Source organism: Leptonychotes weddellii, chromosome 4, assembly GCF_054177405.1.
Source record: "Leptonychotes weddellii isolate Sample4059 chromosome 4, ASM5417740v2, whole genome shotgun sequence".
In the NCBI taxonomy this organism is placed as follows: Eukaryota; Metazoa; Chordata; class Mammalia; order Carnivora; family Phocidae; genus Leptonychotes; species Leptonychotes weddellii.
The window spans coordinates 23,374,235-23,386,408 of record NC_138372.1 but is presented as its reverse complement, the minus strand read 5'-3'; the positions used below and the strand labels follow the sequence as shown (position 1 = coordinate 23,386,408).

General features: G+C 46.3%; 1 protein-coding gene across 1 annotated transcript in view; it reads left to right on the top strand.

Moving 5' to 3' along the window:
* Positions 1-12,174, top strand: part of CSMD2 (CUB and Sushi multiple domains 2) — a 204,497-nt gene that overhangs the window by 166,174 nt on the left and 26,149 nt on the right. The window contains exons 41-45 of the mRNA XM_081816844.1: positions 768-941; positions 5,028-5,210; positions 9,637-9,813; positions 10,994-11,173; positions 11,608-11,781. Coding sequence (XP_081672970.1) covers positions 768-941; positions 5,028-5,210; positions 9,637-9,813; positions 10,994-11,173; positions 11,608-11,781 — 888 coding nt within the window. The remainder of the gene's footprint in view (positions 1-767; positions 942-5,027; positions 5,211-9,636; positions 9,814-10,993; positions 11,174-11,607; positions 11,782-12,174) is intronic.

Sequence of the window (12,174 nt, the reverse complement as noted above, 5' to 3'; positions counted from 1 at the left end):
TTCTTTTATGCCTGAATAATATTCCATTGTATATATACACTACATCTTCTTTATCCATTCATTTGCCAATGGACACTTAGGTAGCTTCCATGTTTTGGCTACTGTAAATAATGCTGCGGTGAACATGGGGTGCATATATCTTTTCAAGCTAGGGCTCTCATTTTTGTCAGATAATCTGGTATTCTAATCTTATCACTGGTGTTCAGTTACAATTTGGTGTTTCAGGAGAGAGAACTTGCAGACTGAAGGGGACAAGTTGGGGACAATTGATATGGGCATCTGTAAGATGCAGGTGGAAAAAGACTAGATGTGGCCCTTATTTGGGAACCTGTAGCCAATGTGGACTGTCCTAGGATGACAGGTTGTCTCTTCTGTCTTATGTTTGCTATGTGTACCACCTTTCTGCCAGAGACACCTTGGGTATGTCCTACAGCAGTGAGGAAATAGGGAGAGGTGCGCACAAGAGGCAAAGAAGAAAGGAAACAGATATTATTGCATACCAGCTACATGCTGAACAGTTTCCCATGTATTATCTCATTTAACTCTTAAAACAACAGGTATTACTCTTCATTTCACAGATACGGAAAATGTACGGCAAGGTGGGTAGGCATTGTCTGCTGATGCCAGGTAGGCGTGCCAACAGGAAACAAACTTCAAAAGATAACCCAGGCTTTCTCTTCTTCTCTGCCTGTCATTACGGAAAACCTATGTCCTGTGATGACAATCCATCCCTTTGCGGAGTTTCTGATGTTTGCTCTTCCCCACAGTGGTGTCCTGTGGCCATCCGGGCTCCCCACCCCATGCCCTGATGTCCGGGGACAGCTTTACCGTGGGAGCAGTCGTGCGTTACAGTTGCACCGGCAAGAGGACTCTGGTCGGAAATGCCACCCGTATGTGTGGGCTGGATGGACACTGGACTGGCTCCCTACCCCACTGCTCAGGTAAGGAGCCTGGCATGAGGAAGCAGGGTCCAGTGGAACCCTTGGCTGGGGGGAGATGGGACAAGCTCCCAAGGTGTGAGTGTGACAGACGGGCAGGAGGGAAGTCAACCTTTTAGACCCCCATTTCATAGGCAGAGAACACAGCTATCAGAGGTCCCAATCGAACTTCAGCCTTTGGTGGTCTGAGACCAGCTTCCTCCTCTTGGTCTCCTTTGGCCAAGCCCATACAACCCAGAGATTGCAAAACTAGGGAGAATGCAAGTTTGTGAGGTCCCCCTGCAGCCAGAGTCCTGTCCAGACACTTGTTTCCATAAGTTTCTGAGAAGAGTCCAAGCCTCCCTGTTTCGGGGCCCAGATCCAAACCCACCCTTGTGTTCCTTCCCTGTTTGGGACTCCAAGGCCTCAGGCTGCTTCCTTTTCTTTCTTATCACTGCCTCCCCAACTTGTCTTATGTCTAGGCTGCCTAGTGGGATACAGGTCTCCCCTATTGCCCTTATACACCAGTCTCAGATTTTTCCTATTAATATATTTGTTTTACTATTAATCTCTATGAGGATACTGACAGATGCTATCCAAAGAGCAAATTTAAGAAACTGCCAAAGCTCTTGTGTCCATACTATCCAAACCAGAATTTCATCTATAATGTCTTAACAGAACAAAATATTTGAAATTGAATTGGCCCACCAATGACAGAAATCACTAACCCAAAAATTAGTACCCCTGAACTTGGTCTCCTTTGAGATGAGCCTGCCTGGCCCCAGAAGGGATCCCATAAGGTGTGTTAACCCCAAGAAGGCAACTGCTCATGTAGCTTTATGTTTCTCAGGGGGCCCACCTTGGCATTGATATTAACCCCTATCCCTTCCCATGCCAGGCCCCCTCTAGAGGTAAGAATCCCAACCTCCTCCTATTATAGATGCTATCTCCTTGATTTGGGACTTCACCCACAAGACATGTATGTAGCTGTTCCTGCAGTCTGAGTTCCCAGATGATCTGTCTCCCAAAATTTAGGGCACTGCCAGAATATTGAACCAGATATTGGTTAGGTCTCCCCAGAAAGAAGAAATTCCTCAAGTGCTGGCCACTGTTTCAAAGGGCTTCTGACTGCCCAGGACAAGCTTAGACACATCACTCTATCACCACCCAGGACTTTGGCCCCTCACCTTTATTAATTTCATTAATCACTCACTTTATGAACTGGGTGGGACTATATATTAGCCATGGAGACTGAACTAGAGGAAAGACTATTAACCAGGCCCCTAACTTCATTTTGTTTGGACTTCTGGTGGAAGTGACTTGGGGAGGATGGCATGGAGAAGACAGAGTCCTGTATATGGAGGCCTCCTGGGTTACCCACAGAGCAAGTTCCTGGAGGAAAAGGCATTCCAAAGAGGAAAGTCATGCATTTCCCATCCAAATGCCTGCATAAGCATGCATTTGCCCCAGTCTCTTCTGTGAATTGTCCCTTTACATAGTTTCTCCCTCTAGACACCTCTCTAGGGCATTGGGCCAATGGTGTTCTTAAAGCCTATTTTATCTATCTTGGGGATCTTTGTTCTCCATGGGAAAGGGAATTGCAGAGTACAAGAGAAAGAAGCCAAAAAGAAAGCCTTGGGCCTCTCCTGCCTGTTAACATGTATAACCCAACCACACAGCCATTCTCCTGGCCCAAGGCATGGAATCCAAAATCTTTTCTCCTCAATGTAATTTCCCTTCTCTGGAGTTGTGTTAGGAGACGCTGGAAAATGACCTACTTGAAAAATGACCTACCCCAGAAACAATTCTTGTCTGGGATAGAAAACTAAGCTAGAAAACCTACAGCCCTGAGATTTCATAATTTTGTGACTTCCTAAATACCAGTCCTGTGTGTGAAAAAAAGGGACTCTTCCTTGGTCACATCAAAGGTCAAGGGAGACTAGAAACAAACTGACTCTCTGGGAACATGAAAAAGTGAAAAGCAAGAAAGGAAGGGATATGTTGCATTCAGCTATTTTATACCTGATGATGAATATTCTGAAGAATAGTTTGCAATCACTTCTCCCATGCATCCATCAAGGATGACAAACACTTTGGAGACCAGAATCATGGGCAGAGTTTTGCTGGTGACCTCTGAGGACAGGATTAGAGGGGATTATATTAATGCTAAGGTTGAGGAATGAATGAATCTTAAATACTTTAGATAAGAAACTGAGAGATGTAAAGAATAAGTGATTAGGAAGTAACACTAGAGGTGCTCTTGTGAGTAGAATATAATTCCTCCCTTCCTGAAACTTACAGATACCATCTTTTGCAACACTATCTCCTGCCAGTCCTAAGAAATATGCATTCAGAAATCCAGGGTCACATTTCCGAGCCTCATTCTGTATGCCCATGCATAACAGGCTATAAGTGCGTGGGCCATCATCAGAACATGCAGAGATTTCTAGCATCTGAGACATGCTTCAGGTTGATCATTGTCCACCTCTGCAATGTCATCATTTGCTGATATACCTCAGTAGAGGACCAACAGTTACCGTGTGCCCCTGTGGTACAATATTGTGTCTCAGACTCCTTTATATCACCAAAAGAGAGCCCCAAACACTACAGTGAGGACCATTCTGTCAGAATAAGGTCCCAGGACTGGAGACCTCCACCCTCAGGCCTGTTGTTCAGTAGTGCACCTCCAGCTAAGGTCACCTAGCCAGTGTGGGAGTTTGTGTACTCACCATCAGAACTGCCTTCAGGGGGACCCAGTGCAGCCTGTTGCATTAGCTACACCCTGGAAAACTCCAAGAGAGAAGAAAATCTAGCCAAGTGTGATGGGCCCTCTTTTTCCAAATGTTTGAGTTGAAGGTTGAATGAATCCCCCTTCCTTGGTAGAGAGCAACATGGGATCATATAGTAAGTATTCTCACAGTCTGAGACTAAATGAGAAAAGGAAATAATTCCATGATCGAGAAGAAGAGACATAAATGGTAAATGGTGGGGTATACATGACTTAAACATTTATTTACTCCAACAAACTAAACGTGCTTACTCAGACATTAGCATTTGATGCCCACACATGTGGGTTCCTGAGGAGATACATGCCACATCAGATGGCACCCTGTCTTCTCATGAAGTTGCCATTTATTCCTTCATTTTCCTCTTCCTTCGTCATGCTTCCCATGGCCTAGTCTGATCTAATGATGTCTCCTATACAACTCTGTATTATGAGGGGTGCTGGTTTCCACAGGTCTCGACCTTGTGGCTTTGTCTCCTGTTCTCTACCCTCCTCCACCCCTTGGGTCCTTAGCACTCTCTTGGGTGGGTCTGTACAATATCAGGACCCAGATGAATGCAGCAATGTAGCAGGAGGCAAGGGGCGAAGAAAGAATGGAATGAGAGAGTCCAAAACATTTCACCTAGAATTCACCTGTGTTACATACTTGGTGAATAGGGAATCCTCAATGAAAGGCCCAAGATCCAGATTCAAGCCGAGCTGTTGAGAAGACAAAACTACACTAAGGAGTTTAGACTTTAACCCATAGGCTATGGGAAGCTAGTGGAGACATTTCAGTAGGAAAGAAACAAGATCAGATGGTTGGTGGTTGTTCATTGTCAAGGTTTGGGGATAAAGTGGAAGTTGGGTTACAGGGAGAATTTAGGAGGTAGGGACATTAGGAGACTCTCACAATAGTTGGGGCAAGAGAATGCTGGGAATGTGAGCTAAGATGCTGGAACCAGGGACAGAGAGGGCGCAGAATCCGCAGATATTGTAGAGAAGAGATAAAAGGAAGGAGGAGGAGATGTGGCCAGCTTGAACCACTGACATTCCACACTGGCACTGGCCAGAAAGAAAAGGCCTGATCTCTACCACAGAGCCTTCCCTCTGCTTTCTTCCCTTGCTGTGCAATCCCTGGGGACTCACCCATGACCGCAGACCTTTGTATTCTCTGACCTCTGGGTAGTAAGGCAGGTAGTAAGGTCCAACTAACTGGGGTAAGACACACAGTTTTCACACCCCTTATTCCTGGGACCCAAAGCCTCCCCTTAGCACCAACCCAGTATCTCTCTGCCAATTCTTCCATGCTAAAACAACAGGGTTTGTTTGGTTCTGGTCCACAGGAACCAGCATGGGAATCTGTGGTGACCCAGGGATCCCAGCACACGGCATCCGTTTGGGGGATAGCTTTGCCCCAGGCAGCCTGATGCGTTTCAGCTGTGAGGCTGGCCACACACTCCGGGGATCATCTGAGCGGACCTGTCAAGCCAACGGCTCATGGAGTGGCATGCAACCTGAGTGTGGAGGTAATGTATGTGACCATTCTGCTTTTCCCCTTTGCCCACCCCGGCTGCTCGTCCCCCATTTGCCTGCTCCCAAGCACCTGCCCTCACCCTTGCAGACAAAATCCACGGCCCCATTTGGAACCCTTGGCCTGGAGGATGGTGGTCAATAGATAGTCCTCAGTCATGCTCATCAGGAATCCAAAGATGAACATATTCCCCACCCTCACCTAAGAGGGGAAGAAACCAGAAGGAACTAAATTTAGCCCCGTTTATTCATTTATTTCCCATACAGCTCCCACAACTATGTGCCAAATACTATAATAGGTGCTGGGGACACAACTGTGCCGAGACGAACACACCTCACCCTCTTGGAGTTTAGTTTAAGGGAAGAGACTGTTAAACAATTATCCAAGGTGCCAAAAGAAATACAAATCTCATTTTTAAAAGACCCTTTAAAGGTAACAGAAGTCCCTACTGAGGTTTTCTGAGGTAGCTCCAGTGGGGGAATTTAGATTTCTCCACACACTCCTGAATTTCTGAAAATAACTTTATTTTAAAACCTCTCTCAGGACGCCTGGGTGGCTCAGTCGGTTAAGCATCTGCCTTCGGCTCAGGTCATGATCCCAGGGTTCTGGGATCAAGTCCTGCATTGGGTTCCCTGCTCAGCGGGGAGCCTGCTTCTCCTTCTCCCTCTGCCTGCCACTCTGCCTACTTGTGAACTCTCTGTCAAATAAATAAATAAAATCTTAAAAAATAAAAATAAATAAAAAATAAAACCTCTCCCCAGAGTCCAACTTTTTGGAGCTGCTCCCGGGATCTCTCTGCCGCTCTCTAAAATACAGCCTGCGTAGCACTTTCCTAATTAGGAATCAGTGTAACCGCTGAGAGTAAGGGTGTGTGAGAAGGTGCTGGAAGAGGAGGGAGACCATATGAAAGAGTCACCTAGCAAGGGAGGCGTGGGAGTTGAATAGGGAAAGATATAATTGCCAGCAGCACGAGGGCTCACTTAAGGAAAAAGGCCATTAATTTAAAGTGAGAGTGGTCAGCATCGGCCTGTGTTTTTGTTCGGGCCACATTTTGTCCCATAGGTGTAGACTTAGGGTAGGTGAAGCATTGGGTATACAGTTGAGGTTTTATCAGGCAGCTAAGACGTTGGCAGCAAGTGGCAAGTGAGGAGAGGGTTTATGCAAGGCAACGATTATGATGGATCTTGGCATCTATGCTGGGTAAGGAGGGAGCAGGTTTATGAGTGGAGTAGGGGACAGTGAAAAAGTGGTAGGGGGGCGCCTGGGTGGCTCAGTCGGTTAAGCGACTGCCTTCAGCTCAGGTCATGATCCTGGAGTCCCAGAATCGAGTCCCACATCGGGCTCCCTGCTCAGCAGGGAGTCTGCTTCTCCCTCTGACCCTCCCCCCTCTCATGCTCTCTCTCTATCTCATTCTCTCTTAAATAAATAAATAAAATCTTAAAAAAAAAAAAGTGGTAGGATACATGGATTATAGGTCCCACTGGAACCAAAAATATCACCAGAGAATGAATCCCAGAGGGTATGAGCTGAAGAGATAAGAGGCAGTGGTCAGAAAATGGCCCTTGAAATTGCGGTTGTGGAGTAAGTCCTACGAGTGCGGGGATGCCCTCTCCCACTTGTCTGCCTAAAGTCCTGCCTTTCTGAGGATGCTTTTGCAAAGTTAGTTTCCACGGGATTTTTTTTTTTTTCAAGTGGGCTCCACACCCAGCAGGAGCCTGAACTGAGGACCCTGAGATCTAGACTTGAGTTGACATCAAAAGTCAGACACTTAACCAACTGAGTCACCCAGGTGCCCCTATTTCTATAGGATTTTGTAGGCATAGTAAGAGGTCTGTGGTAGTGGGAGAGTATATTGGCAGGGGGAGAATTTAGTGCATTCTCAAATATCCACTGTGACCCAGGTCCCCTTTCATACCACTCAAGTCCCAGCATGGAGTCAGTCAACATGTCAGGAGTGTTCGGGGAACAGAAAGCGGGTGGCTAAGAATTTAGACCTGGAAGTGAATGGTTGTTAGATGAGTGTGTGTATGATATGGACACAATTCTTCATGACTTTCATTGACAAGTTCCCACTTACCTTTCAAAGTACAACTCAGATTCTTTTTTTCGGCCCCAATAAGCTCCTCCCTTCTTAGAGTGTTTTTTTCTTCAAGTATAACACTTATTGCATCATATTTTAATTCAACTGTTTATAAATAGGTCCTTAAGATGGACTGGCCTCCTGAAGGGCAGGGGACATGACTTCCTAACTATGTTCCCAGCACCTAGGCAGCACAAATACTTGTTGAATCCATGGGTGCTAAGACCTGTCTGTTGTGCTCATTATGTAGGAATTATTTGTAGATTTGACTTTGGGACCACATAAATGCTGTATATACTTAGCAAAGTAAATTAAATCAAAGATCAGAAACAAGCAATCTCTAAATATCAAAATCAAAATGAAAACAAATGAACATAACTACTCCTCAAATTGGTGATTTAACAGTCCAGAGAATTATTTCAACTGACTTGAAAAAAGTGGAATTTGACTATGGCATATGTGCCCTAAGGACAAAGAGAATGACAATGAAATCTTAAATTGTTTTTCAGCAATCGTATTATTAGTAATAATATTGATATTACCATCCTGAAACTTTTTGAAAACAAATTAAAATCATTTATCATTAAGAACCAAGATTTTCAGCATTAAAGAGATATAAAAGTAAAGAAGTTAAGGAAAGACTCTTAATCCTAAATTTGGATTGGTAATATCAGCATAAACTCATAATGAATTTTCAACCTAAAAAGTTATTTTCCCAGCTCTACCCATTCTAAAAGTCTAGTATCAATGACCAGCTCAGTAGCAACGAGTACCCTTAATTTTCAGATTATGGTTTTTAAATCCATTCTCCATTAAAAGAAACCAGAGCTCTTTAGAGAAATGGCTGATTCCAGGACTGGGGCAGGATATACAAGATGAACATGGAACACAGTGTCACTCCAGCAAGAAATCTACCATAGACGAGTGGGATCATGTCAAAGGAACACAGAAGCCAACATGGAGAGGCTCCCCCTAGCCAAAGATGGGATAACTTAAGCATCAATAAGAATAATAGTGGCTATACCTTGGCTAATTGAATTTAAATAAATTTAAAAAAGAATAATAGTGGCAATTGGTGGCAACATAATAAATTTAAACCCACGAGTCCAAATGACTATCCATCATCTTTGGAGCTTACTAGGAAACCAAATCATTATTCTGACATCAGATAAGAAAGAAAATCAAACATTATCCAGCCTTCCTTTATGAATTGTATTTCAGGGAAAGCAAATATTTGATGATGGGCAAGTTCTTTATTAAAGAACTCTAGCAAAAAAAAATAAAATAAAATCTTTAAAAAAAATTCATTATCTGAAATTCAAATAGAAAAAAAAGAACTCTAGCTAATTCAGAAAGAATTATAGAATTAGGGCGCCTGGGTGGCTCAGTTGGTTAAGCGACTGCCTTCGGCTCAGGTCATGATCTTGGAGTCCCAGAATCGAGTCCCACATCGGGCTCCCTGCTCGGCAGGGAGTCTGCTTCTCCCTCTGACCCTCCCCCCCTCATGCTCTCTCTATCTCATTCTCTCTCAAATAAATGAATAAAATCTTTAAAAAAAAAAAAAGAATTATAGAATTAGATATCACCATTTTCTGTCCCTTAATGAAATAACAAATCTAGTCAACAACCATCAAGTGCTGCTTAAACCATTAAGTGAACAACCAATGGGAACTCTGTAATGCCGGATGAGATGGGCTAACCCGAACCCATTCAATCAGCCTCAACATCACGAACAAGGAAACATTCTGTACCTCCTGATGTGGCGCAGTAGGAAAGACAGGACCACCTATGAAGTGCCCTTGCCGAGAAGCAGAACCTGACTTACAGGAACTATAGGAGACAGAGCAACATGGGGAACAGCACCTCACCAGTGCACTTAGCAACATCTGGAACGCCCTGGAGTCTGTAACAGATAAATTCTAGGAGAGGGAACAGGAATCTCTGAATTCAAAGAGGCTTAGAGGCATAAGATTGTCCAAAGTCATATTTGGATCATGATTCAAACAAATCAACGGTTTAAAAAAAAAAAGGTGGGGGGTTGGACAACTGAGGTAGATTAAGCACTGGTTGGATATTTGGTGATATTAAGGAATTGTCTAAAATTTTAGGTGGGATAATAAAAGTAATTAGTCTTTACGTCTCAGAAATTAAAAAAAAAAATTCATTCAGACCTCTCCTTCCCTTCTGGGGGCCAGACCCTCAGACACGAAAGCAGCCTGAGTGGCCTTTCAGTCCGCAGGGTCCTGACGTAGCCCGCGGGTTGCCCTCCGGGCCGCTCTCTGCCCCCCGGCTGACGCCCCGCCCTTGTTCTGGTGACTAATGCGCTCCTCTGGCTTCCCAGTGATCTCTTGTGGGAACCCCGGGACTCCCAGCAATGCCCGAGTCATGTTCAGTGACGGCCTGGGCTTCTCCAGCTCCGTCGTCTATGAGTGCCGGGAGGGCTACTACGCCATGGGCCTGCTCAGCCGACACTGCTCCGTCAATGGCACCTGGACAGGCAGTGACCCGGAGTGCACAGGTGAGAGCCCAGGGCTTCTGGGCTCCGGGACGAGTGGTGGCCAAGGCGATCGGGCTCCTCCCCGCCAAAGAAAGCTGTCCGTGGGAGACTGGGAAGGCTGGCTGCAATGGGGGGACTCGCCCCCGAATGAGAGTGCCTATTTATTGAGCATGTGTTGTTTGACCACCACTGAGCTAAGTGTTTGATTTGATTTGCATTATGTCATTTGATTCCCACCACAGCCCACTTGACATATGAGATGACTGAGGCTCAGGGAGGTTGAGAATATATATATTTGCTATTCCTCGGGCTCTCACCAGCTCCTTGGGCTTTCTTGTTCTCTTTTGCGGCAAACTCCCTGTGCTCAGCCTGATCCTAAAGCCACCACCATCCACCATCTTCGTGGGTTCCTCTCGGCCTTGGACCCATTCCCCTGCCCCCAGCCTGGCTCTCAAGCCTCGTATAGCCCCACTGCTCCCCTTCCCTGCTCCTCTCTGGGGCAGCCCCAGACCTTTTTCCTTGGGAAGTAAGTCACTGTGGGTCCCAGATGGAGGGAAGTGACAAGATAAAGGTATCTGAGAACACAGTCCCTTTCCAAGCCCTAGCCTGTGATTTCAGGGCTCTGTCTAAATCCCATGTCAAGTTCACTTTTCCGAGGCCAGAGCTCACCAAACCCCACCCTCACTCCATACCATAACAAAGACACAACCATTGCAAGGTTACAAGACCCTGCTTCTAAGCCGCTGGCCCTACAGGGGCCTCCTAGGCAGAACAGGAGGTAGTCACATGTGCCCCTCAGCAGACAAATTGTCTTATGAGGTCCAGTAACACAGGCTCTTCGGTCAGAAAACTTCCCTCTCTGAGCCCCAGCCTCATTTAGGAACTAAGCCCTCTGGGTACTTCCTCTGAGAGGAGTGGGCTTTGAATAAGGATGGTCTTCATAGTCCAAGTTGCTGGGGTGCATAAAGATGGTGGGGGCAAGGACAGTGGGGATGTGGGAGGGCCATTGCAGAGAGACTTGGCCAGAGGGACTTTAGAAAGTGCAGTGCCCAACCGGGACCTTGTGAAGAGTCAGGGCATCCCTGATCTGACTCTCTTCCCTCCTGGACATGTGCAGGGAGTACCAGGGATAGCATTGGAGTGCTGGGGAGGAAAGGGGTCTGTACCGAGAGTGAACCATGCTTTATCTCCCTTCTCCTAGTCATAAACTGTGGCGACCCTGGGATTCCAGCCAATGGCCTCCGGCTGGGCAATGACTTCAGGTACAACAAAACGGTGATGTTTCAGTGCGTCCCTGGCTACATGATGGAGTCACATAGGGTGTCTGTGCTGAGCTGCACCAAGGACCGGACATGGAATGGTACCAAGCCAGTCTGCAAAGGTGTGTCTGAGGGCTGCACATGTGGACACAGGGCCAAAGAAGATACAAAAGTGAGACATGGGCCTCGAACATGTAGCAAGGAGGGAGGTGACGAGGCAGAGCCCTAATAATATCTTGTCATGGGGGGTGTGAGGTAAGGACTGATCCCTGAACATCTGCAAGGAGGGAGTTAGAGACACCAAGGTAAGGCCTGGGCTTTGAGCATCAAGGGAAGGACTGTGCAGACAGAGGAGTGGGTTGTCACACTTGAGGGCATTGTAAAATGCAAAAGGACCCCAGCTCCCAAACTAAGAGGGAGCATTTCTGATTCTCCCCGCTTAGCCCAGACTCCCAGCAGGCGCAGGGTAGCCAGTGACATCGGTGCTGGGGAGTGGGGCCTAATGCCCTAGGATGGCACCAGAACTCAGCGTGCTTTGCTCTTCCCCCTCCCCCAGCTATCATATGCAAGCCACCTCAGCTCATCCCCAATGGGAAAGTGGTGGGATCTGACTTCATGTGGGGCTCAAGCGTGTCGTATGCCTGCCTGGAGGGGTACCAGCTGTCCCTGCCTGCAGTGCTCACCTGTGAAGGGAATGGATCCTGGACTGGAGAGTTGCCTCAGTGTTTCCGTAAGTTTGCTTACGAACAGGCCTTTGTGCATCCTATCTGCTGGCTCCTTCCCCTTCCCTCCTCAGAGTTCTGCTACTGGAAGGCCTAGAATAGGTAATAACCTTCCCCCAAAATCAGGGAGAGGCTTTGCCAAAGACACTCTTAAAGGGAGTTTAAAGGAAAATAATGAGAATATCCCAACTGAGCCCCGGCTGTGGACACCATGTGGAGTTACAGTGGAAGGAAGTTAAGCCAGAGATAAGGGAGGTGTTTCTTTTTTTTTTTTTAATTTTTTTATTGTTATGTTAATCCCCATACATTACATCATTAGTTTTAGATGTAGTGTTCCATGATTCATTGTTTGTGCATAACACCCAGTGCTCCATGCAGAACGTGCCCTCTTTAATACCCAT